Source organism: Martes martes (assembly GCF_963455335.1).
Source record: "Martes martes genome assembly, chromosome: 8".
Lineage (NCBI taxonomy): Eukaryota > Metazoa > Chordata > Mammalia > Carnivora > Mustelidae > Martes > Martes martes.
This window is the reverse complement of record NC_137895.1, coordinates 61,463,171-61,489,674: the sequence shown is the minus strand read 5'-3', so window position 1 is coordinate 61,489,674 and position 26,504 is coordinate 61,463,171. Positions and strand designations below refer to the sequence as shown.

Here is a 26,504-nt window from a genome sequence, read left to right as displayed (position 1 = left end):
TCCATCTCAGGGTCGTGAGTTCAAGCCCCATGTTGAGTACAGAGATTACTAAAAATAAAAGATAAAAACCCAAACACCTAAATTTTAAAAGGCAAATTTCTAAGATTTTACTTATTTATTTGACAGACAGAGATCACAAGTAGGCAGAGAGGCAGGCAGAGAGAGAGAGGGGAAGCAGGCTCCCCGCTGAGCAGAGAGCCTGATACGGGGCTCGATCCCAGGACCCTGAGATCATGACCTGAGCCTAAGGCAGAGGCTTTAACCCACTGAGCCATCCAGGCGCCCCAAGGCAAATTTCAAGAAAGAATCAAAACCCTATAGAGAACATATGTCAGAGAAGGTATTTTTTATTAGTAAAGACATGCATTCATGGAACAAATGATTATCAACTTCTTTACTTTTTTCAATTTAATTAAATTCCTACTGATGAGTTGAAAGTCATTTAGTAAACAATCGCTAAATTTTGTAAACTTGACTGATCACATTTATCCAATACAGATCATAAGGCATTATGATTATATAAGAGCCAGAAAAAAAAATGGAATAAAATATGCAAAAGCAAAGAAAAAAGTGTAGTCCTTATTTTATATATGCTCTAAACACATTGCCCACAGGGATTAAAAATATACATGTGATACATAACAACTTTTCCCCCAATACCCTACCTGAAAGGGGTAGATGCTACTCAGTTCCAAGAAACCAGTGCTGTTGAAACAGGGGCATTCTGGCTAGATTTATTAAGGGTTTTTTTCCCCCCAAAGATTTTATTTTTAAATAATCTCCACACCTAAGATGGGGCTTGAATTTGTAAGTCCAAGATCAAGAGTTATATGTTCTACCCACTGTGCCAGCCAGGTGTCCCTAGATCTATTGAGTTTTTAAGAAAAGCTATAAAGTCCCCATTTTTTTTTTTTTTTTCCTAAGTAGGCTCCATGCCCAGAGTGGAGCCCAACATGGAGCTTGAACTCATGACCCTGAGATCAAAACCCGAGCTGAGATCAAGAGTCAGACTCTTAGCTGACAGAGCCACCTAGGAGCCCGTACAAAGTTCCAATTTTTATTTTTATTTTTTTAATAAAAGGAAACACAGACAATGTTCCCTTTTTTAATTTTTATTTTTAAAAAGATTTTATTTATTAACAGAGAGAGACAGAGACACAGAGAGAGAGAGAGACAAAGAGCAGAAGCAGACCCCCTGCCGACCCAAGCTGAAGGCAGACACTTAACCCACTGAGCCACCAAATTTCCAATGTTTAAAAGTTGGCAACCAATGGGATGCCTGGGTGTCTCAGTCAGTTAAGCATCTGCCTTCTGCTCAGTTCGTGATCCTAGGGTCTTGGGATCAAGCCCTGCATTTGGCTCTCTGCTCAGCACGGAGTCTGCTTCTCCCTCTCCTTCTCCCTACTGCTTGTGGTCTCTCTCTCAAGTGAGTAAAATCTTAAAAAAAAAAAAAAGAAAAAAGGAAAGCCTTACTGAATTAGAATAAATGGATACTTCCATAATATGATAGCCCATATGAAAGCCAGTACCATGATCAATGGGAAAAGTTTAAAAGCATTTCCACTGATGTCTACAACAGAATTAGGATATCTGCTACCTTCTCTACTAACACTATTGTGCAACCACTGGCTCCAGAGAAGGAAGAGGTATAAAATGAGGAAAGGAAAAAAGGAAAATTTAAGTATGACATAACTGTGTATCTGGACAATCCCCGCAAAACAACTGAACTACTACTAAAAACACTTAGGTAGGGGCGCCTGGGTGGCTCAGTGGGTTAAAGCCTCTACTTCGGCTCAGGTCATGATCCCAGGGTCCTGGGATCGAGCCCCGCATCGGGCTCTCTGCTCCGTGGGGAGCCTGCTTTCTCCTCTCTCTCTGCCTGCCTCTCTGCCTACTTGTGATCTCTGTCAAATAACTAAATAAAATCTTAAAGAAAAAAATTTAGGTAACTTAAAAAGGTAATGCCAGTCTTAACTTGGCCCATGTGGTATGACTATAAATTCAATCTCACTGGTTTTTTTTTTTTTTTTTTTTAAAGATTTTATCTATTTATTTGACACAGAGAGAGAGATCACAAGTAGGCAGAGAGGCAGGCAGAGAAAGAGGGGGAAGCAGGCTCCCCGCCGAGCAGAGAGCCCGACGTGGGGCTCGATCCCAGGACCCTGGGATCATGACCCGAGCCGAAGGCAGAGGCCCAACCCACTGAGCCACCCAGGCGCCCCAATCTCACTGGTTTTAATCTGCATTTTCCTGTGACTAAATGTACAGCACTTCTTTTCATACATTTATTTGCTATATGAATACACTGTCTTTTTAAAAAAAGATTTTATTTATTTATTTGATAGGGAGACAGAGAGAGAGCATGAGAGGGGAGAAGATCAGAGGGAGAAGCAGACTCCTTGCAAAGCAGGGAGCCCAATGCGGGACTCAATCCTAGGACTCCGGGATCATGACCTGAGCCAAAGGCAGTTGCTTAACCAACTGAGCCACTCAGGTGCCCCGAATATACGGTCTTAGTCTTGTGAAGTGTCTGCTCAAGTGGGGTATACTCCCTGATTCTTTTTTTTTTTTTTTTTTAAATCTTGGCCGTGTATTGTGCATTCATCAACAAGGAGAAGAACAAAGATCTGGTTTGTAGGTGGCTTGTTGTGAATCTCTGCTTTAAAAGTTTCTTCAAATCATGGCTATATGCTTGATATTTCATTAACTTATACACTACCTAAATTTTTACTTAGCACTTACTACAAAATTATTGATTGGATAAATGAAAGAGACTTTCTTCTTAACTGTTTTTATTAAACAGAGCAGATAAAAAGGAATAAGTATAAATATGTGCAAGCATAAAGAATGACCTACCCATCTGGTCATCACATAGCTTAGAAATATCATCATGACCTTTATTAAAACACTCCCTAATCCCCTTTCCTTATCCATCTCTCCTCAGAGGTAATTAACTGCCGAATTATGCGTTTATCTTTCCCCTGTTTTTCTTTATAGTTCTGTAATATTTGAATTCCTAAAAAAGAAAAATACTATTACAGTTTTGCATATTTTTAATGTACACATATGTGGAGCTATATGTTATGTATCTTTCTACAACGTGATGTTTTCACTCAGCATTACATTCAATTTTTTAGTTTCCTTACATTTTAGATGTTTTTATAAACACAATATAGCTATACTTTATTTTTAATCCAGTTTGACAATGTTTTTCTTTCAAGTGAAGCAGTTAGTTTAATTATATTTGTTATAATTACTCATGTATTTAGATTTATTTCTGCCATCTATTTTTTGTTTTATATTTTCCCCACTTCCTCTATTTTTTCTTTTTCTTCTCTTGGATTCTTCTTCAGTTTCCTTCCCTACTAGTTTAGAAATTATACAGTCTATTTCTTTTCTTTATCTTATCCTTAAGCATGCACACTTAACTTATTAAAGTATAAAGGTAATCATGACCACTATCATACTCTGGAGCAATACAAGGACTTTAGAACATATTAATACCAATAAGTTTGCTCCTGTTTTATATGCTATTGCTATAAATATTTTAGTTCTTTGCTTCTTAGACTTTCTATATCTGACCACTTTCTTTCTACATGAAATGTTACAGAACTCTCTCAAATGACGGTAAGTGGCAAACTCTCTAGTTTTTGCTTTAAAAAAAAATATTTTATTGATTTGTTTTTGAGAGAGAGAGCGAGCACGCATGTGCACCAAGTGGGGGTGGCAGGGGAAGGGGCAGAGGGAGAAGCAGACTCCCTGCTGAGCAGAGCCTGATGCGGAACTTGATCCCAGGACCCTGAAATCATGACCTGAGCCAAAGGCAGACACTTAACCGGCTGAGCCAGCCAGGTGCCTCAAACTCTCCAGTTTTTGTCTTTACTGCTCCTTCCTAGTGCATGTATAACTAAAATGCACAGATCTTAATGTGTAACTGATGAGGTTTGATAAATGCATTCTTGTCCATAGCTGCATAGGCATATATCTGTATAATCATTTCAGTCAAGATATGGACCATCTTTGTTAGGGTGCTAAATGAGAAAAATGTGCAGCCAAGAATACTATATCCAGCAAGGATGTTATTCAAAATAGGAGAGATAAGAGAGAAAGCTTCCAGGACAAACAGAAACTAAAAGAATTTGTGATTACTAAAAAAAAAATTAAAAAAAAAGAAAAAAAGAATTTGTGATTACTAAACCAGCCCTGCAAGAAATATTGAAGGGGATTCTTTAAGGAGAAAGAGAGCCCAAAAGTAACAGACCAGAAAGGAACAGAGACAATCTACAGAAACAGTGACCTTACAGGTAAAAGAATATACTAAATTCACCATCATTGTCAAATACTACTAGAAGTCCTAGCCTCAGCAATCAGACAATAAAAAGAAATGAAAGGCATTTGATAAGCAAAAAAGTCAAACTTTCACTCTTCACAGATAACACGATAACTCTGTGTGGAAAACCCCAAAGATTCCACTCCGAAATTGCTAGAACTTGTACAGGAATTCAGCAACATAGCAGGATACAAAATCAATGCACATTGCATCTCTATACACTAACAATAAGACAGAAAAAAGAGAATTTAAGGAATTGATCACATTTACAATTGCACCCCAAACCATAAGATACCTAGGAATAAATCTAACCGAAGAGGTAAAGGATCTGTACTCTAATAACTGCAGAACACTTATAAAAGGAATTGAGGAAGACACAAAGAAATGGAAAAACATTCCATGCTCATGGATTGGAAGAACAAATATTGTTAAAATGTCTATGCTACCTAGAGCAACCTACACATTCAACGCAATTCCTATCAAAATACCATCCACTTTTTTCAAAGAGCTGGAACAAATAATCCTAAAATTTGTAGTGAATCAGAAAAGACCCTGAATAGCCAGAGGAATGTTGAAAAAGAAAACCAAAGCTGGTGGCATCACAATTCCAGACCTCAAGTTCTATTACAAAGTTGTAATCATCAAAATAGTATGGTACTGGCACAAAAATGGACACACAGAACCCTGGGACAGAATAGAGAAGACAGAAATGGACCCTCAACTATATGGTCAAGTAATCTGTGACAAAGCAGGAAAGAATATCCAGTGGAAAAAGGACAGTCTCTTCAACAAATCGTGTTGGGAAAATTGGATAGTAACATGCAGAAGAATGAAACTGAACCATTTCCTTATACTATACACAAAAATAGACTCAAAATGGGTAGAAGTTTAAAATGTGAGACAGGACTCCACCAAAATACTAGAGGAGAACACAGGCAGCAATGTCTGTGACCTGGGCTGCAGCAATATCTTGCAAGACATTATCTCCAAAGGGAAGGGAAACAAAAGCAAAAATGAAGTACTGGGACTTAATTGAGATAAAAAGCTCTTGCACAGCAAGGAAACAGTCAACTAAACCAAAAAACAACATGTAGAACAAGATATTTGCAAATGTCTTATCAGATAAAGGGGTGGTACCTGAGATTTATAAAGAACTTATCAAACTCAACACCCAAAAAACAAATAATCCAATCAAGAAATGGGCAGAAGACATGAACAGACATTTCTTCAAAGAAGACATAAAAACGGCCAACAGACACATAAAAAAATATTCCACACCACCTGGCATAGGGAAATACAAATCAAAACCACAGTAAGATACCACCTCACACCAGTCAAAATGGCTAAAATTAACAACTCAGGAAACAACAAATGTTGGGGAGGATGTAGAGAAAGGGGAACCCTCTTACACTGCTGGTGGGAATGCAAGCTGGTGTAGCCACTCTGGAAAACAGCATGGAGATTCTTCAAAAAGTTAAAAATAGAGCTACCCTACGACCCAGCAATTGCACTACTAGGTATTTATCCAAAGGATACAAATGTAGTGATCTGAAGGGGTACCTGCACCCCAATGTTTATAGCAGCAAGGTCCACAATAGCCAAACTATGGAAAGAGTCCAGATCACCATGGAAATGAATGGATAAAGAAGATGTTGTGTGTGTCTGTGTGTGTGTGTGTGTGTGTGTGTGTGTGTACTTGCAATGGACTATTACTCAGCCATAAAAAAAAAAAAGAAATATTACCATTTGCAACAACATAGGTAGAACTAGAGGGTATTATGGTGAGCAAAATAAGTCAATCAGAAAAAGACAGTTATCATATGATCTTACTCATGTGGAAATTAAGAAAGAAAACAGAGGATCATGGGGGAAGAGAGGGAAAAATAAGATGAAATCAGAGAGGGAGACAAACCATAAGAGACTCTTAATCACAGGAAACAAACTTAGGATTGCTGGAGGGGAGGAGGATGGGGAGATGGGGTAATTGGGTGATGGACATTAAGGAGGGCATGTGATGTAATAAGCAAGGTATTACATGAGACCGATGAATCACTGACCTCCATCTCTGAAACTAATAACACATTATATGTTAATTAACTGACTTTAAAACAAACAAACCACAATCCAAACAAGACTGAATCATTGCACTGTATTTGGCCTTTTCTATCTTTTTATTCTTGACTACAGCCCCCTCTATCCTTTTTCTTTACAACCTTAAAGAATTATCAGTATTTAAAACAAAACAAAACAAAACAAAACAAAACAACCAGGGGTGCCAGCCTGGGTTAGTTGGAAGAGTGTGCAAATCTTGACCTCAGGGTTGAACCCCCATGTTGTGTGTAGAGATTACTAAAAATAATTAAATAAATAAGCTTTAAAAAGTCAGAGTACACCCGATAAGAGTACTATGTCATGGAATTTGTTTATTTACTTTTTTTTGGTTAAATAAACTCTATACCCAATGTGGGGCTCCAACTCATGACCCTAAGATCAAGAGTCACATGCTCTACCAAAGGAGCCAGTGTAGGGTGCCCCTTGGCCCTTAATCTTGTTTGTATAATTCTGAATAAGTTTGGTTTTGAAGAAAACCAAAATGTCCCTACCCCAAAATCTCAGGAAATGGAAAGCTTTTTAAAAGTCTGGAATGTATGGGGGCACCTGGGTGGCTCAGTGGGTTAAAGCCTCTGCCTTCAGCTCAGGTCATGATCTCAGGGTCCTGGGATCGAGCCCCGCATTGGGCTCTCTGCTCTGCGGGGAGCCTGCTTCCTCCTCTCTCTCTGCCTGCCTCTCTGCCTACTTGTGATCTCTGTCTGTCAAATAAATAAATAAAATCTTAAAAAAAAAAAAGTCTGGAATGTACTTATTTCTCAGTTAAAACCTAACCTGGACTGATACAAAGCTTTTTAGTCTTTATTCTTCTTTGGGTGAATATTCCAGAAATATTAATTTATTTCAGAAGGGGATGTGGCCTCCTGCCTAGCTGAGATGATGTGTAATGTATGGTTTATGGGTCATGTTACCTTCCTAATACCTGAAACTTCTGAATTCAGAAGCTCATCAGATTCCAAAGGTTTCAGATCAGGGATTGTGGACTTACATATGTACTGGGCCAACACTGATTTTATTATTGTTAAAATGTCTAGAAAACATAGGAGATAAAATGTATCTCCAAATGCTGACCTTTTACGGAAGTTTCTGTTTCTGAAACAGGTTCTGATTTTTCTTCTCCATTAGATTCATCAACTTCTGCCACTGTTGTTAACTCAGGTTCACTCTTGTAGAGTCTATAATCTGGACCCTTGAAAGGAACATGTGCAATTTCAAAACAAAAAACAAAAAACTGGTATAAGTTTCTTTTATAATGTTTACCTCTAAAGCCTTAAATCAAACCCTGAAAATTAAAAGCCTCTGTCAGCTATCTTGGGTACAGGCACAACCGATATATATATGTATCTATATATATTACAGCTAACATAGCAAAAAAATATCTGAAATATTTTTAACCAGTAAAAGTTTCAGTTTTCAAATTAAGAATATTCTTATTAGGGACAAAGTCATTAGAGCATTTTTTTTAATCACAGCACATCTGAAGTCTGAAAATAATTACATCATATTAATTCAATTAGCCCTATTCCTTATCCCCTTCATTCTCTTCTGGCTTACCACATTTTACATTTATTTGTTTAACCCCAAACCTCTTATTTCCAGCTTCCATGGGTAACATCTCTCCTTGGCAATGTCCACATCCTCTAATAGTTTTCCTAGGTGGAAGTGCCCATATCCTAACCCTTTTATCATTCCTAGCAGCAATCTTTTTTCATTCTCACTTCTTTCTGATCCAAAGATATTTTGCCACTAATATCCTGAAATGGTATATTAACCACTTTACAAAAAATTTATTAAAAATATGAAATTATGAAGTATTAAAATTGTAAAAAAATTAAAAAAAATGAGAATGGTAGAACCAAAACAGGAAAAAAACAAATGATAACTATATATAAACAAACAGATAGAAAAAACATTGGCTAAAAGTGGGGTTATGATAAAAAAAAAGTTTGAGTGTAAAATAAATTAACTTTCAAAATCAGGTACATGATTGATTATTCTGTGGCTACTGAAGCCACTTACACAGTGAGATCCATTTCTTGGATATCCTTGAACTTGATGAATCTTCTTTTCTTCAGGCAGATGGACTGGGCCCCTGCTATAACAGAGCAAGGAGCTGCTATCACTGGGCAGAGGGGGGATTATGGGAGGCTGCTCTGTAAAGTCATAGGACCGAGGAAGTGGAGGACGAGGTGGGACTACTTCCTCTTCCTAAAGATTGTAGAATAGTCACCTTATTTAGATAAGCACATTGAATTATGTATATCTAAATTCTTTGCAATGGTAAGTTAACTTAAATTCACTTTAAGATAATTAAAGGGATACTGCCAAGCCAAAAGTCTCATATTGAACAGTAAAATACAAAATGCAAAGTATGATAGCCAGTAACTGGGTCTTAAATCTGGCTTCATCTAATTTTTTTTTTCCGTAACACACAGGTTAGCTTTCATCTGAAGCTTAACATCAAAACAGATGTATGGAACTACTGTTATTTCACTTTAAAAATAGAAGAAAATAATTAATTTAAAAATCTTACTGCCTTTTTTTTTTTTTTGTGATTTTAAGAGACAAAATAAAGAAACATTTCTTTTTGATTGGTTTTAATACAAAATTCAAGACCGCGGATGCTTTCCATCAGGTTGACAGTATCTCTTTGTAGTTGTAATTTCTCTAATGGTATGCATGACACACAGTCAACTTATCTACCAATCATCCTACAAATTTTATGAAGAATAAGAAATAATGATAAATATTCAAATTACTTATATTAGAAAAAGTATGACAATGTTAAAGTTCTAACACAGATGAAAAGTAGTGATTCCATTTTTTTTTTTGCATTAAGGGAAGAAAAACCACATCTGTTAGAAGAATCAAATTACTGAATTAGAGAAATTTCAAGATTAAAACAATACCTTAAATATATTTAGGAAACATTTTTGTTATGAAGAGAAGACAAATTCTAATTCATGTGTTATACATTTAAAATAATTTAGAGATAGACAATCCAAACTTACCTCATTTTTGTACTTAACTGTTGAGAAAGGCTTTGACCCTGCCATACCTGTTAAAAAAATTATAAAATATTAACTACTTATACTAAACATATTTAAATCTACAAAAAAGAAATCATTTCATCTCACTTATTTTATTTTTAAAGATTTTATTTTTAAGTAATCTCTATACCCAAAGTAGGGCTTGAACTCATAACCCTGAGGTCAAGAGTCACATGCTCCTTTGTGCCAGCCAGGCGCCCCCATTTCATTTATTTGAAATGAAGCCTTCAGTTTCTAATCCCTTTTTTAATTAATGTTTTCAGAATTTGAAACCAATTACGTTTAAAAATACAAATTGAAATACAAATTAAAATATGTTTAAATAAGAGTACTGGGAAATAGGTTTTCTGAAGCACTACTGATGTAAGCACAATTCAGTACAATTTTTTAGGAGGGCAATGTGGCTGTGACTATCAAAATGAAAGATGTGTGCTCATTTCCAGCTTCTTGTGATACATAAGTACTAGCATGTGCATTTAGTTATATATACAACAACACACATACACACACTAATATATACAATTACAGCATGGTTTATGACAGAAAACAAACAAACAAACCCCAAACCTGGAAACAACCTACATGTCCAACAACAGAGAAATGGATACATTAGAGTTCATCTATACAATGAATTCTTACACAGTTATGATTGCACTGTACTGTTCAGGAGCCAAAACCAAATTGCTGAAAAATAAGTATACAATGATTCCATTTTTTGTTGTGGGGAAAAATTCATAAAAGCAAAATGTTATGCGTGTGTATAATTATACACAAAAAACAGTAACTAATTTTTGTTGCAAACTTTTGCTTTTTTACTTTATAAATGCACTGATTCAATGTTACATAAGGGCCTGTTTTCTGATGTCAAAAATCCATTCAAATAACAAAAAGAAATCCAATTCTATGTGTCATTCCATTTACTCACTTGTTTGTTTGCTTATTTATTTAAAAAGTTTACTTATTTTTTTTTATTGTTTTTTTTTTTTTTTTTAAGATTTTATTTATTTATTTGACAGATCACAAGTAGGCGGAGAGGCAGGCAGAGAGAGAAGGGAGGAAGCAGGCTCCCTGCTGAGCAGAGAGCCCGATGCGGGGCTCGATCCCAGGACCCTGGGATCATGACCTGAGCCGAAGGCAGAGGCTTTAACCCACTGAGCCACCCAGGCGCCCCAAAAGTTTACTTATTTATTGTAGAATATCTCTACATCCAACACGGGGCTTGAACTCACAACCCCAAGATCAAGAGTTGCATGCTGTTCTGCCTGAGTCAGCCAGGTGCCTTGTGTCATTCCACTCAGACATCAGATTATGGTCAATTACTGCGAAAAGCTGATTCACCTGTTTCTGTGGTGCCTCTTTGCTGTTTGTGTTTACTCAGTCCTTCCATGACATCCTGAATTCTCCAAAGTTCTTTCTGAATCTGTGCACGCTGAATTCCTGCTGATTCAGTCTTTCAGGAAAAAGAGCCCATATATAGGGGGGAAAAAAAGTTGTAAATTCCACTAATTACATATTTTAAAAAGTGAGAATTGCAGTGGATCAAATTTTGAGAATATTTAGTATGATCTATTTGACTCTCCCAAATTTTGCAACATCTGTGGCCTTTGATGAAACAGAGAAAGAAAAAATTCAATTTCTCAGACTTAAGTGCACTATTTCACATCTCTTCAATAAGCTTTGCCTTGCATTACTGCTGATCACAAGGGACTGAAAAATAGAAAACAGAAAGAAAACAGAACAAAATAGAAACTCACAAAACTCAAACTAAAAAAAAAATTTTAAGGGAGAAGAAAAAAGAAATGGGAAGTATACTAATTTCCTAAGTTCTAGAAGTTCTAGAAAATGAGATCATTTGATTTTCAACAAGATTCTAATAGAACTCTATGACTTACTGATAGTTTGGATAACAAGAAATCATTTTTTGGAATATAAATTTATTTAAAAAAAGGGGGAGGCAATGAAGTACAAAACTGTCACACTGACCAGAAAAATTTTTTTCACTGAATTATCAGTTTTTGACAACTGAAGATACTAGAATACAGTCAATACAGCTAAAGTCCTCTGAGGGGTGAAAACATACTTTTAAAGTCTATAAACATATAGACTATGCTATGCTGCTTCAAAAAGGCACTATGTAACCTTAGTTATCCAGTTTTCCAAGCCACAGGGCTGGAAACATCAAAATAAAAGAAGGAAGTATTCACACAAGACCCAAACACAAGAACAAGCCAGGGATGTGAATACTGACACAGACTTCTAGGGAGTGAATTTCAATGATAAAAATCAGATATATGCACATGTATATAGGATACATATTATTTTTGCAATAATTAAAAAAAATTTATGTAAGTTTTACCTATCTGAAAGGTGTACAATGAAAATCTCATTTTTTATTATTTTGCATTTTTCTGATTCCTGGTGACTTTGAACAATATTCAAACACTTGTTAGCAATCTGTTCTACTTTCTATAGGTTAACTAGTCATGTTCTCTGTCCACTTTCCTAACGTATTGCTTCTCCAAATCAAAAAGAAATTTACTTGCAGATCAGAATAGTCACTCTTGTTGAATTTTAGTGGTCAACAATACTTCTTGCCAACATACCATCTTTTAAGTTTGTTTATGTTGCCCTCATTGTTTGCTTATTTAATTTATTATTATTGTTTTTAAAGGAAGGTCCATGCTCAATGTGGCGCTTGAACTCACAACCTCTAGATTAAGTCACCTGCTCTACGGACTGAGCCAGCCAGGTGCCCCGTTTAGTTATTCATTTAATAAACACTTAAAGTTTATTTTGTGTGCCTGATACTATTCTAACTGCTTCAAGAATATCAACATATTTAGTCATTACAATACTGATAGAGGTAGGCACTATTATTTTTATTTTACAGTTGTGAATCCTTAAGTGCAGAGTCACTATGTAACTGGTCTATGTGCAATGTTATATCTCATAGGGTGGGCCTTCTAGTTCTTTCTTTCTTTCTTTTTTAAAAAAGATTTTATTTATTTATTTGACAGAGGGAGAGAGATCACAACTAGGCAGAGAGGCAGGCAGGGAGAGGGGGAAGCAGGCTCCCTGGTAAGCAGAGAGCCCGATGTGGGGCTTGATTCCAGGACCCTGAGACCATGACCCGAGCCAAAGGCAGAGGCTTAACCCACTGAGCCACTCAGGTGCCCCTAGTTCTTTATTTTTTCAGAATAATAACTACTGTGGCCTTCATATACCTTTAAAACAGTATCATTTTGTTAATTTTTTCAAAGAATTCTGGAAGAAATCTGGTCGAACGGAATTTGAGTTTATACAAAGAATTTTCATTGAGAGAATGTTAAATCAGGCCATCCATGGACAAGGGTTACCAATTCCACTTCTCTATTTATTCAAGTCTTATGCCCTATAATGTAGATGTTACATTTTCAGGATGAATGTTTTCTGTTAAGTTAAATCAGGTAAACTGCTGTGGCCTAAGAGCTAAAAATGAATTTTCACAACTTTAATATCTGCTCTTTTACAGAAAAAGTTTGCTGACCCCTGGGTTATTTCTTAGATATTTCAGGGTTTTTTTTTTTTTTTCTTTTTCTTTCCCTACTGTAGTTAGTATTAACCCCACTGCTCAATATAGAAGTCACGACCACATGTGGATCCTTAAATTTAGATAATTAAAATTAAATAGAATTTAAAATTCAGTTTCTTGGGGCACCTGAGTGGCTCAGTGGGTTAAGCCTCTGCCTTCAGCTCAGGTCATGATCTCAGGGTCCTGGGATCAAGCCCCAAATTGGGCTTTCTGCTCAGTGGGGAGCCTGCTTCCCCTCTCTCTCTGCCTGCCTCTCTGCCTACTTGTGATCTCTCTGTCAAATAAATAAATAAATAAATAAACTTAAAAAAAAATTCAGTTTCTTGTCACACTGGCAACATTTCAAGTTCCCAACAATAGCATGTAGCCAGTGGCTCCTATACTGGACAGGACAGACAGAGGACAGCTGGTTTTCTAAGAGTCAAATTTACTAACCTTTAGTCCTTATATTGACTTGTCTGTTGGTTCAGAAAGTTTCCAATGCAGATGGCTAAATTTATATAGTCACAAGCATGAAGTGACTTTTACTTTATTTTTATTATTTTATTTATGTTTATTGAACATTTATTATCTCCCTTTCTCAGGGGAACACTTTAAGACAGCTATATTACTGTTTATATTTTAAGACAAGAAAATAAACCCCTGGAACTTGATTCCAGATGGGACTATTTACAAAACTGGATTCTTTATGCTAAGCAGTGCTGTATCTTTCACACCATATCAAAAGTCAACAGGCTAAAATAGTTTGATAAAAAAAGAGGCATTTAATATAGAATGCATTAGAATAAGTTTTTATTATTTTATTTATTTTAAAAAGATTTTATTTATTTATTTGACAGAGAGACATCACAAGTAGGCAGAGGCAGGCAGAGAGAGAGAGGAGGAAGCAGGATCCCTGCCGAGCAGAGAGCCCGATGTGGGGCTCGATCCCAGTACCCCGGGATCATGACCTGAGCCGAAGGCAGAGGCTTTAACCCACTGAGCCACCCAGGTGGCCCTTATTATTTTATTTTTAAGTAATCTCTATAACCAACATGGGGATCAAATTCACAACCCCAAGATCAAGAGTTGCACACTGTACTGACTCAGGAGGCCAGGAGCCCCGGATTAGAACAAATCTTATAAAAAGAAAAATTACCCTTTATTTGGTAAATCCATTTAATTCAATACTTCAATGCTAACTTCAATATAGGCAGGCAGGAGCAAAAACATGACATGGATCACACCGTGTGCCAAAAGATAAAAGGACTTTTAAACAAGGAGAAATGGGCTACTTTGTGGGATAGTAAGATTCCTGTCATTGGAAGTATTTAAACTCAGGTCTCAGGGGGCCAATAAAGTAAAAAATATTAAGGGCATGCACAAATAGAACAAGGTGGATTGTGGATTGTACAGTACCAGTCAAAACCAGTTGAGACAAAGCAAAAAAACCATTCATTTCTGTACCTGAACTTCACCAAGGCGATCTAGTTGTTCTTGCATCTGGTTCCTGGTAACAGTTACATCGTATTCTAACTTGTCATATTCTCTCCATGCTCGCTCCAGTTCCTAAAAATCAAAGAGCACTAATTACTTTAATGGGGAAAATGTGCTTTTATATGGTTATCATTGTAATTACAAGTTTCCAGGTTTTAGAAAATTGCATAGTTTGTAATGGGCAACATAAAAACTTTTATAATTCATTTTCCTTTTCTTGTAATTCCTGGGAAATGTCAGTTTAACAACACCAATAGTCTTGGGATAAGGAAAGAGGGTATGGAGCATGAAGGAAAGATTAATAATCTTAACAGTCTGTTTCTAATGGTTCTCTTTTAAAGAGTTATTTTACTTTTGGGGCACCTGGGTGGATCAGTTGGTTAAGCAACTGCCTTTGGCTCAGGTCACAATCTCAGGTTCCTGGGCTGGAGCCCCAACGTGGACTTCCTGTTCAGTGGGAAGTCTGCTTCTCCCCCTGCTTGTGCTTTCTCTCTCCCTCAAATAAGTAAATCTTAAAAAAAAAAAGTTATTTTACTTTGTATATTATGCAACTAGCTTAAAATTACTTTTAAAAACTCAGCAACGAAAAATTATTCAAGGCACATACTTTTTTTTTTTTTAAAGATTTTATTTATTTATTTGACAGACAGAGATCACAAGTAGGCAGAAAGGCAAACGGGGACCAGGTGGTGGGGGGAGCAGGCTCCCTGCTGAGCAGAGAGCCCGATGTGGGTTTCCATCCCAGGACCCTGAAATCATGACCTGAACAGAAGGCAGAGGCTTAACCCACTGAGCCACCCAGGTGCCCCATCAAGCCACATACTTTGAAAAATTAAAATAAGTGTTAGAATTTGGCCATTTGGAATAATTGCTTTTTGAATCTAAGATGTCTTCTTAAGCAGGTTTTATTATGAATTACATTTTTAAAAAAGTAGAGATAAACCACTGGAGGTTTTTTATCATCTCTATATTGTATAGATAATTTAGGGAATCTATTTAACTGGTTTCACAATTAATAAAATTTTTAAAAGGCAAAGTGATAAAGGACTAAAGAGTTATATCTCCTCTATATTGTGTAACTATTAGTCTTTCCACTTGGCTCCAGCAAACTTTTACCTGAATAAGGATACTGATCTTCTTATTTACTTTTTTATCTGCAGACCCAATGGCAGCCCGACAGTTAAATAAGATGGCATTGCCAGGCTAACACCTAACCTCTCTTGTAGAAAAGACACTGTCCAAACGCTACAGAAGCATCTAAATGTAAGAACACTCTATAGGAAGATAAGAATCCGTGTCTTTCTTATCCTAAAAGCATAGGAAACATACACTGTAGAGCCAGAAATTATTTTCAAGGTGAAGAAACACAATATATTCTCAAGTTTTCTAGCCTGCAAAGTCCTGCCACTGCACTGTAATATTTGGCCTGAGTCCCATCTTCCTGCTGGGCTTACCTACTTCTCCTTTACCTCTGGGCTCGTCAAACATGATTATGGCTGGGCAGAACACAAACCAAAAGAGGAGAGCAAGCAAAGGGGCAGCACTGGCGTAACACCAGCTTCTCCCAATACCTGCCTGAGCATTTCATTAATGAATCTACAAGTACCATGTTGAAAATCTTTAGATATGACCTGTTTTTTGTTTTTTGTTTTTTTTGTCAAGAAGATAATATACAGTACGATAAGGCAATTAAAAGGGGTAATGAATTCTAAACATACAATTATCTTAAAATCACAGGCATTAAATTAGGAAATAGTGCTTTTGATAAAAACATGAAAAGTTTCGTGGGGCGCCTGGGTGGCTCAGTGGGTTAAAGCCTCTGCCTTCGGCTCAGGTCATGATCCCGGTGTCCTGGGATCAAGCCCCGCATCCGGCTCTCTGCTCAGCAGGGAGCCTGCTTCCTCCCTTCTCTCTGCCTGCCTCTCTGCCTACTTGTGATCTCTCTGTCAAATAAATAAATAAAATCTTTAAAAAAAAAAACAAACCATGAAAAGTTTCGTGCTATATACAGTTAAGAGAATAAATGAAATCTTCCAATCTACAACCATAGCAATGACTCTCACAATATTAAAAGAAGCCAAAGAACATATACCGTATAATTATATATGATTTATATATATGTAACTTATAAAGTTCAAAAGTAAGCAAAAAGCTAACACATAGTTTAAGTCAGGAAGTGGTCTGCTAGGGAAGTAGTCACTGGGAGGGGAATTTCTGGCATGCTAGTAAAATTCAGTGCCTTGATATGGATATCAGTCATATTTGTGCACTATCAGTCATATTTGTGCACTTAAATTGGGTGCTTTTCTGAGAATATGTTAACTCTAACAAGGGCAAAAAAAATATACGTGTATACGTGTACGATTGTTACAGGGGTGGCAGAAGATTTTCAAAAAAACTCAGTCTAACTTTAGGATGTGGAACAAGAATAAAATGAGGATTTCAATATCTAGCAGTAGAGCTAGAATACATATTATGATCTTTATTAAGAAAGTAATAGGACTAATAATTCATTTCTAAGTTTTTAATGTAGGAAGACTCTATCCTTTCTTTTCTTTTTTTTTTTTTTTAGATTTTAAGTAATTTCTCTACACCCAACGTGGGGCTCGAACTTACAACCCCAAGGATCAAGAGTTGGATGCCCTAATGACAGAGCCAGCCAACCACCCCTCCTTTTTTTGTCCAATATTAATGGCAATTCAGAACCAAATATAGCCATGAGAACAGTTACACAATATGTTACACACACATAAATGTGTAATCTGTATTTCTAATCTTTAACTTGTATCTGTAGTTTCTCTTCTAATCTCTGAAATAAAAACTATATTCCATCTCAAAGAAAGTGGCTATTATTTTTTGTACAAATTTTAAATGTAATAAATTTATATACTTATAAATGTAGAAAAGCTAGAATACAGGGAAAGAAAAAGAAAAAAATACCTATTATTGTATTACACTTTTGTTAGCAATTTTGTGGATATTTTTTTGCTTTCTCAGACACACACAATGGAAATTTACAAATATACACAAAAGTAGGACCCACTCTAAATACAACATGGCCAGTCTGGTTTCATCTATAGTACTCCTATTCTTTGAGTACTACAGTACTCTTTTTTTTTTTTTTTTAAATTTTTTTTTTTTTTTTTTTTTTTAATTTGACAGAGAGAGAGATCACAAGTAGGCAGAGAGAGAGAGGAGGAAGCAGGCTCCCTGCTGAGCAGAGAGCCCGATGCGGGGCTCGATCCCAGAACCCTGAGATCATGACCTGAGCCGAAGGCAGAGGCTTTAACCCACTGAGCCACCCAGGCGCCCCTGAGTACTACAGTACTCTTATTCTATCTTTGTGGGATTATTTTAAGGCAAATACCAAGCATCATATAATTTCATCTATAAATACTTTAGTATGTATTTTTTTTTTAAAGATTGTATTTATTTGAGAGATAGAGGGAGTGACAGAGAGAGCACCAGTGGGGTGTGAGGGGGAGTGGTAGAGAGAGAGAGAAGCAGATTCCTCACTGAGCAGGGAGCCCAACGGGGGCTTGATTCTACGATCTCAGGATCACCTGAACCCAAGCCAGATACTTAACTGACTGAGCCACCTAGGGAACTCTCAAAATTTATTTCTTAAGAAACTTAAAATGAAAAATAACATGGAAATTCTTGCTTTAAAAATCATTAATATTTATTCCTTAAAAAAGCTTTTTAAAGGATTTTATTTATTTTAGAGAGAGTGTGTGTGTGAGAGAGGGAGTGCATGAGCAGTGGGAGGGGTAGAGGGAGAGGAACAAGCAGACTCCCCGCTGTGTGGGGAGCCCAGAGTGGGGCTTGATCTCAGAATCTCGAGATCATGCTAGTCAGACGCTTAACCGACGGAGACACCCAGGCGCCCCTTCCTTAAGTGTTGTAAAAAATGATTACCCCTATTCTCCTCTCTATGCCCTTGTTACTTATATGGGGATGAGACTGAGTTACCCAACCTGCAGAATTTCTCCTACTCTACATTTTGCTAATTGAATTCCTGCAGTATTCCTTACATGCTCCTCTGTTTCCTTTTATTTCCTATAAACTTGTAGTTACATACTGAGGCTTGTCGAGATTCAGATTTGATTTTCTGGTAAAAAATACCCCACAACTGTTGCTGGGTACTTTCTACGGCAGCACGTCAGGAGGTATATGACAGCAGACTATCTCTTTTGGGGGGATGTTGTGTTGTAATTATAAAATAACCAGGTGATTTAAAAATTATCTTGGGGCGCCTGGGTGGTCCAGTTGGTTGAGCGGCTGACTCTTGGTTTCGGTTCCGGTCGTGATCTCGTGGGTCATGAGATCCAGCCCTGCATCAGGCGCAGAGCTCAGCAGGGAGTGTGCTTGAATGTTCCCACTGCCTCTCCTTCCGCTCATGCATGTGCTCACTCTCTAATAAATATATCTTTAAAAAAAACTATCTTAAAATCTTTCAAAACGGATTCCATGCCAATTCATGAATATTGATGGAAGGACTACAAAAAAATGACACTATTGTAACCATGATTCTCAGAAGCTTTTTATTACATAGAGGATGAATGGGTATATGAAGATATTTAATGGGCAAGCTTTTCCCCAAGGCATTTTGTTTGTCCTGATTCCCTGTCCCTATAAGTTTATAACTCTAGGCTCTAGTATATCCACTGGAGTCTAAAATCTGTTTACTTATGGTCCTCCTAGCTACAATCCAACTTAGTCCACACATCAGTTTAATGGAAGTCTATACATACAACTTACTCACTGTAACCCTGGGTAATCTCTCTGACTCAGTTTTCCGTTTATAACATAATAGTACCCATGCTAAGGAGTTATGGGGACTAAGCACATGTACAGTACTTAGAATCTGGCACCCAGTAACTGCTCCAAGAAATATTCCTGATTTTTGTTATTACTTGATATTTTGGTATTACTTTGCTGTGGATAAATATATAAGCAGAACTACTACCATGATTCAGGATGAATGGGAGGTCTTTATACCTGTTTTATGATTTCTGAAATTCCAGTTTTGGATTTTTGAGTAAGATCATTTAAATTTGATTTCAAGTTCCATAAAGTACACGTTATGTGACCATACAGATATTGAAATGGAGTAGAAAGTAGAGAAACCTAAGAAAAAGTCCTTGATTTAGGTGTTGATTCTATTCCTTACTAATTATGTCAGCAATACAAGTCATTTAGCCTCCATGAACCTCAGTTTTTTCATCTGTGCAGTGAAAATAATAAATATGAAAATAAATGGAGATAGTAATTATATTTGTTTTGCACAGGATTTTCTTAAAGATCAAACCAGATAACATATGTGAAAAACACAGAATTATATATATATTTTTTGCTGCCATTTAGATGAGTCACAAATTATCTGTTTCCTTGAATTGCTGGGTAGAATAAGAGAAGCCCCCACTGAGCTGATAAAGCCTAAGAATATTTCTCTTACATACAGACATGAGGCCTAATATAAATTCTAAGAGAGGTAACTGTAGCAGACGTGATGGAGCTTCATACTATAGCCCCTTTGCCCACCTAATTTCAAGGGACTGTGGTACCAGTGTCTCATGCCAAGCCAGCTAAGGTAGTTTGGGAATGTGGGTGAATTAAGGGCACTGAGGCAACTTCAACCAATGAGTGAGAGATAGCCTCCCAGCCTTCAGTAGAAAATTTGGGGCTATCTACTCATTTCCTCAGAAAGTCCCCAGTTGCATACAGTGGGAACCAGCTCTGTAGGGATACTTTTACTGGCTTTTCTCCCTTCCTGTCTCATTCTCCACATACCCACCTTTCTGCATCCTGGGATCATCTCCTAAATAAACAATCTTAACCCAGTTCATCTTAGGTTCTGCTTTCAGAAAAGACCCCAAACTAAGACAATGACACATTGAAAAATTTCAAGCGAAACTGATTGTTATTACAACCTTTCTCACTAATCAGGCTTAGGTAAAAAGAAGTAGAAACAAGGTGAGAACACAGAGACAACTATGTGCTTAAAGCATGTATGCTTATTGGATGGGGCTCACAGAGATAAGATATAGTATCAAGAATTAAATAAAACATAATGGGGACACTGCTTTACATGTCTGCCTTGTGTTAATCCTAATTTTATAAACCTAAATGGCTAACCTGGTGAGGAGAAGATGTTCTTAGAAGCAAAGCTCTGCTCTATGGAAGTGTTAATGTTATACCTCTTGCATTTTCTAAACCTCATGACTTGGATTTGAACAAATGACCTCAACCAACTGTGAAAGAATCAGAGGAATCCTCTGGGATTCTGCTAGCATAAATGTAATTCAGTTTTAAGTTTAACCAGCATCCGTTGAGTGTTAACCATATGCTGTAAGGCTTGAGCTACAAATATGAACGTTTACAAAGGCAAAAGTTGTACAGTTTGTATTCTACGTAGTAAGACATGTCTTAGAACACATTGAGAGTTTGTTATGACCAATGAATAACACTGAAGGCAAAGAAAAGAAACCTGGAAAGTGATTACATTGGTAACAACCAGAAAATGGGATATTCAAACATGATTAATTTCTACTAGAACATTTTTAAGCCAACTGACCAAATTTAAGTTACTAAACCCATTTGGTAAGGGAAAAGATAACAGTTCAGTTGAACACTATACACCCTGAGAATTTTCTAAAACAGATACCAAGTCATGAAATAGTACCCAACTACATTTTGATTTGACTTAGGTTGCCATAGGGATACTGAACTTTTCATTAGCTTGGCAGCGACAGTGTAGCCCCATTTTCCCTTTCTAATGTCATATTCCTAATCCTCTATTCCAGTCAGTTACTTTTATTTTTTGTTTCTCCAAACACGTCTCTCATATTCTCATTTCTTTGTTGTGGTTCGAGGCATTTTATCCTGTGTGGACTACCCTTTACTGCCCCTTCCTATCCAAATCCTACCGACCACTGGTGAACTAAGTGACCATGTCCTTGTAGACATTTCAGGTGCCTATATTTTCTTTGTGACTCTATTAGAGAAATCTATGTAGATTTAAGTCTTTAGGATTATGCTCAGAAGATAGGAGTTTTGATTCTAGGCACAGCATTTATTAGCTTTTAACACTGGGTAAGTCATTTGGTTCAATCATCACCTTTTTTTTTTTGAAAGGCTGAGTGAGCATGGAGCCCAACACAAATCTTGAACTCACAACTCTGAGATCAGGACATGAGCTGAGAGTCGGACACATAACTGACTGAGCCACCCTGGTGCCCCTCAATCATCAAATTTTTAATGCATATCCTACAGTATTGGATGCTAGAGTGACAAAGATAAATGAGATAGGGTTCTGATTTCAAGGAGATCACAACTGAAAGGATATTAAATTCTTAAAATATGAACAACACAGTATAATTAAGAGAATCAAATGAAATGATGGAAATATCCAACCTGAAATCACACTGCAGCCATGAAATGATGTCAATGGCTTCCTAGTGAAATGGTTAAATGAATCGAATTACCACCTTCTCAAAATTATTCTAACTCCCCTAAAATCCATGAAATAGTTCATTAAAAAAAGATTTTATTTATTTATTTATTTTTGAAAGGTTTTATTTGACACAGAGACAGAGTACAAGTAGGCAGAGCAGCAGGGAGAGAGAGGGAGAAGCAGGCTCTCCGCTGAGCAGAGAGCCGGATGCGGGGCTTGATCCCAGGACTCCGGGATCATGACCTGAGCCGAAGGCAATGGCTTAACCAACTGAGCCACCTGGGTGCCCCTTTAAGATTTTATTTTCAAGTAATCTCTACACCCAACACGGGGCTTGAACTCACAACCCCAAGATCAAGAGTCACATGCTCTACCAACTGAGCCTGGCTGGTGTCCTGAAATACTTATTTTCTTAATGCAATAAATGTTAACATATTTACTAAGTTTTCATTTGAATAATACATAAACAGAGTATTTATCTCCCTTACAAAACAACTATCTCACAAGGAAAAGAATGCTTACCATAAGAGAAATAATTGTATTTATTTTGCATCAGAAAACAAATCGCCCCTTAATTTTTATTAGTTAATAACAAATTAATTTCTCGTTATAGAAAAGAACTAAAGACAATGAAATTACATAGAAACAAATAGAAAAAAGGGAAAAAAAGTATATAGTACCTCAGTGACTCTTCTAGAAAAACTGCTACTTACAGCAGTGGCTCGGGAGAGTTCTCTGCATGTACTGAGCAGTCCGTTTTGTAGGTCGTCCCTCTGCAGCACCACGGTCTGAATGGCTGCTGGGTTATCTGCATTCATTTCTATCTCTTGGCTGGCTGATAGCAAAGCTTGCTCAAGCGTGTACTATTATAATAAAAATAATTACACTTAATGTTCTGCATCATCAAATTAATTCTTTTTACTTTCGTTTTATCAGTGTCCTGATAAGAAGCATAAAAAGTAACATCAATTGTATATAATAAATAGGGTTGTCCTACCTTCTCCTTGTGGAGTTGCTGAAGTTTCTCTTCCAGTGCATGTACCACTTTATCTTGTTCACACAACCGGCTCAACTTGGCCTAGGTTTTAAGAGAAAATCTGTTGTTAGCAATTTTTTAATTTTTCCTGTAACTGGCAGTAGGTAGTCCTGTAACTCAAGGTAGGTGTGACAAGAAAACACATTGAAGATAGCCATAGAATACCTAACGAGATCAATCTTTATTTCAATCAGTAGCATAAAAAGTAGCTTTTATTTTATGTACTAATTTAAAAAAAGATTTTATTTATTTATTTGTAAGAGAGAAAGACAAGGATAGTGACAAAGAGCACAAGTGGGGAGGTGAGAGAGAAGCAGGCCCCCCCTGAGCAGGGAGTCTGACATGGGGCTCCATCCAGTTGGTTAGGTGGATGAGCCAACTGAGCCCACCCAGGAGCCCCCAAATTAGCTTTTAAAGATACAGTGCTTAATAAATACAGTGCTTAATAAACATGCATATAAAGTGAAAAAGCATTTTAACTATACTGTTTAATCTACGTAATTTGAGATATTGTTAGTAATCAAGCAGTCTCATATAACTTTAAATTATTTCAGTGTGGTTTTACCTCCTTAATGAAAATATCAACTGGATTCTGTTTTTATATTTTAAAAATTATGCTCTTATGTTTAGAAAATGTAAGCAAAAGATTGCTCCTAATTTCAATAATACAAATATAAATTTGCTAAATGGAGAAAAAAATCATTTTCAATAGTTTAAATGTTTGAAATTTTTGGTATTACCCCAATTTCTTAATTATAAAAGAATCAGTGGATACTCCATGAAAATTTCAATACTACAGTAAACCATGTAAATATGCCCCAAACCTGACTGCATAATGATAAGTAGGTGAGAAACTGGAGACTTCACTTTCTTTGCCTTGTATCTCTTAAAGTAACTACCTATCTTTGTTAGATGACAAAACTCAAGCTATACCAAATACAATATACTGAAATGAGAAGATATAAGCTGTAAGCCAACCAATCTAAAATACAATAAAAATAAGACTAAATTTTAAAAAGGAAGTAGTGACAGAACTTTCAGAGGCTGATACTTTCTCTAGAAGACTGACAATTTTACTTTGTCTTCAGTCCTCCATACTTTCTGTGATTAGAAATGTCTTTTACTTTCCTTTAAGTGATTCTTAGTCTGCTCAACAGCTAATTATGGGGGGAGGGGTTGTTACAGAACAGAGGAATGATGATTTAATTTAACCCAAGTGTAAAAGAAGAAAATGCTACTTTATTTGATGTCATTTTAGAGGGCAAGGGAGGAAGAGGAAGTTTTTGTCATGCTTATTTCCAGTGTTTTGGCAGAGAATATAACAGAGTACTGACAAGATACATAGTATACCGACACTTACATCAATATCTACTTCTTCAGGTCTGTATTTATATAACGTGCCTCTACATTCATCTTGTGACAGCTATAGGGAAAAAGGTCAGGGAGCAAGTTTAAAAATAATATTAAAAAATATTTAGCCTATAGTTAACATTTTAGATTTATATAACAATAACAAAAATGGGATTTTAATGATTCTTATACTTTAAAGAAGTTTAATTCAAACACAGATCATTACAAAAGTAGAAAAATATTTAACAATGATACAATATGCAAATACATAAAATGGTGTTAACTTAAGCTTGTCAAACAAAATAATAAGTTGGTCAAACAAATTATACAGCACCTTACATTTTCCATTTGTAAGACACACATTATTTTAGTGAAAAATTGACGAAATACAATCATAGCAACTGTACTGAATCAAATATTCAAACCAAGCATATTTCAGCAGTCAAAACCATCCTTCGCAGTATACACATAATCACACAACTGTGTATGTGTACACTCAAATGCCAACACATCTCAGTACAACTTTATTAACAAAACCTTTAACATACTGTATACATATACATAATATAGAAACACACATACACAATATAAACTTATCTTGCTCTTCTGTCTTAAGAACTAAAAGATAATGGGGAAAAAGGATGGATTTAATTGAAAAGAGGAAACTCATTCAAAACCTCATAAAACTGAAAGCCTATGTTGTAAACTACGGATAATCAAATTTCATAAAAAGTTTGTATGTGTTCATTGACACCATTTATCTTATGGTACTGTAAGAAATTACTGTTCAATGCATTTAAACATCCTTTCTTCGGCTTCTTCCCAATATCTTTTGGTCAAACAAATCTTCATTTCTGCTTGTGTTAATCAAGATTTCAAAAGCCATCCCCGTCAGTTACAGCACAGGTAACATCATAGCCTCTCAATATTTCATGCTCTCTTGTCTTTTGACTTTATATTGACTGCTAAGACAGTTACAAAAACATAACAGGAAAAATTTACTTGGGCTCATTGCGTGTTTACTAAATGGCACACTTTTTCTCAAAGTGGGGATGGGAGTAATGTATCCCCACTATATTCTAGATTGGAAAATTAAACTTCATGTAAACACATATAAATGAATAAAAATGATAAAAAATGTTTTAACTATATATGCGCACTCTAAAATACTGCTTGCCAGTTACATCTTCAAAAGGAGGCATAATTTAAACAGCAGGTAACTTTGAATTGATCTAGAAATGTGGGTATCAGGAGGTTAAAAATGTAAGCATTACAAACAGACAGTAAGAAATCCTGGATTTATGTGTTTCATTTCAAGACATTATTTTCACATCCTCATGCAAATGAATCTGTGACTATTTAAGGATATGCAGTGATTAAACAAAACTTTCATAGAAATGAATTATCACATGAAAAATGAATTTAATGACAAAAGTCAGAATACTTGTGCACTATTTTAAAATAAAGATCATTGAATATGTCCTAAAGTGTCAATTGTCATTCTCAATTAAAGCACCTAGATCCAAGAAAATAATTTGTACTCTTTTCTGGGGGAAAAAAAAAAAGTGATGAAAAGTTTTTAAAATGCTTAGAGTCATGATAAAAAATTAAGATAATGCCAAAATTAAATTTTCTCATTTATAAGAAATTAGGGATGTAAAGCCTTTAGCTTCTAAATGTCCAAATACACTTAATATTTAAAGTTAAATGCAAAACAGCTTTACTAAACCATGAAATGTAAAATTTGTATGTAACTAGTGGATAGTGCTATAGCTAGATTAAAATATGAATTCTATCCTATATCCCAGGGTCAACAGAAAAATGACTAGGATTTTAAAATGGAAATTTAGCAATAATATAATTTTAGGGTATTAGCAATAATATAAATTTAGGGTATTAGTATACTATTTTTTTTAGAGATTTTATTTATTTATTTGTCAGAGAGAGAGAGAGAGCGAGTGCGAGCGCACAAGCAGGGGGAGCTGCAGGCAGGGCAGGCAGATGGAGAAGCAGGCTTGCCGCCCAGCAACGAACCCCATGCGGAACTCTACCACAGGACACTGGGATGGTGACCCTAGTCGAAGGCAGCGGCTTAACCAACTGAGCCACCCAGGCACCCCTTAGTA

At 36.2% G+C, this 26,504-nt stretch overlaps 1 protein-coding gene across 5 annotated transcripts in view; it reads right to left on the bottom strand.

Moving 5' to 3' along the window:
• The window catches only part of PLEKHA5 (pleckstrin homology domain containing A5), a 236,352-nt gene that overhangs the window by 15,398 nt on the left and 194,450 nt on the right, over window positions 1-26,504 (bottom strand). For 3 of the 5 annotated variants that reach the window (XM_080812520.1, XM_080812522.1, XM_080812521.1), the window contains 7 exons: window positions 24,389-24,451; window positions 22,990-23,070; window positions 22,706-22,855; window positions 14,507-14,608; window positions 10,828-10,939; window positions 9,451-9,497; window positions 7,511-7,628 (listed from right to left, as the gene is read on the bottom strand). In XM_080812520.1, the coding sequence (XP_080668646.1) occupies window positions 7,511-7,628; window positions 9,451-9,497; window positions 10,828-10,939; window positions 14,507-14,608; window positions 22,706-22,855; window positions 22,990-23,070; window positions 24,389-24,451 (673 nt within the window). Of the gene's footprint in view, window positions 1-7,510; window positions 7,629-8,458; window positions 8,648-9,450; window positions 9,498-10,827; window positions 10,940-14,506; window positions 14,609-22,705; window positions 22,856-22,989; window positions 23,071-24,388; window positions 24,452-24,960; window positions 24,997-26,504 lie in introns of all 5 variants that reach the window. The other 2 variants (XM_080812525.1, XR_013967334.1) reach the window with 2 other exon arrangements.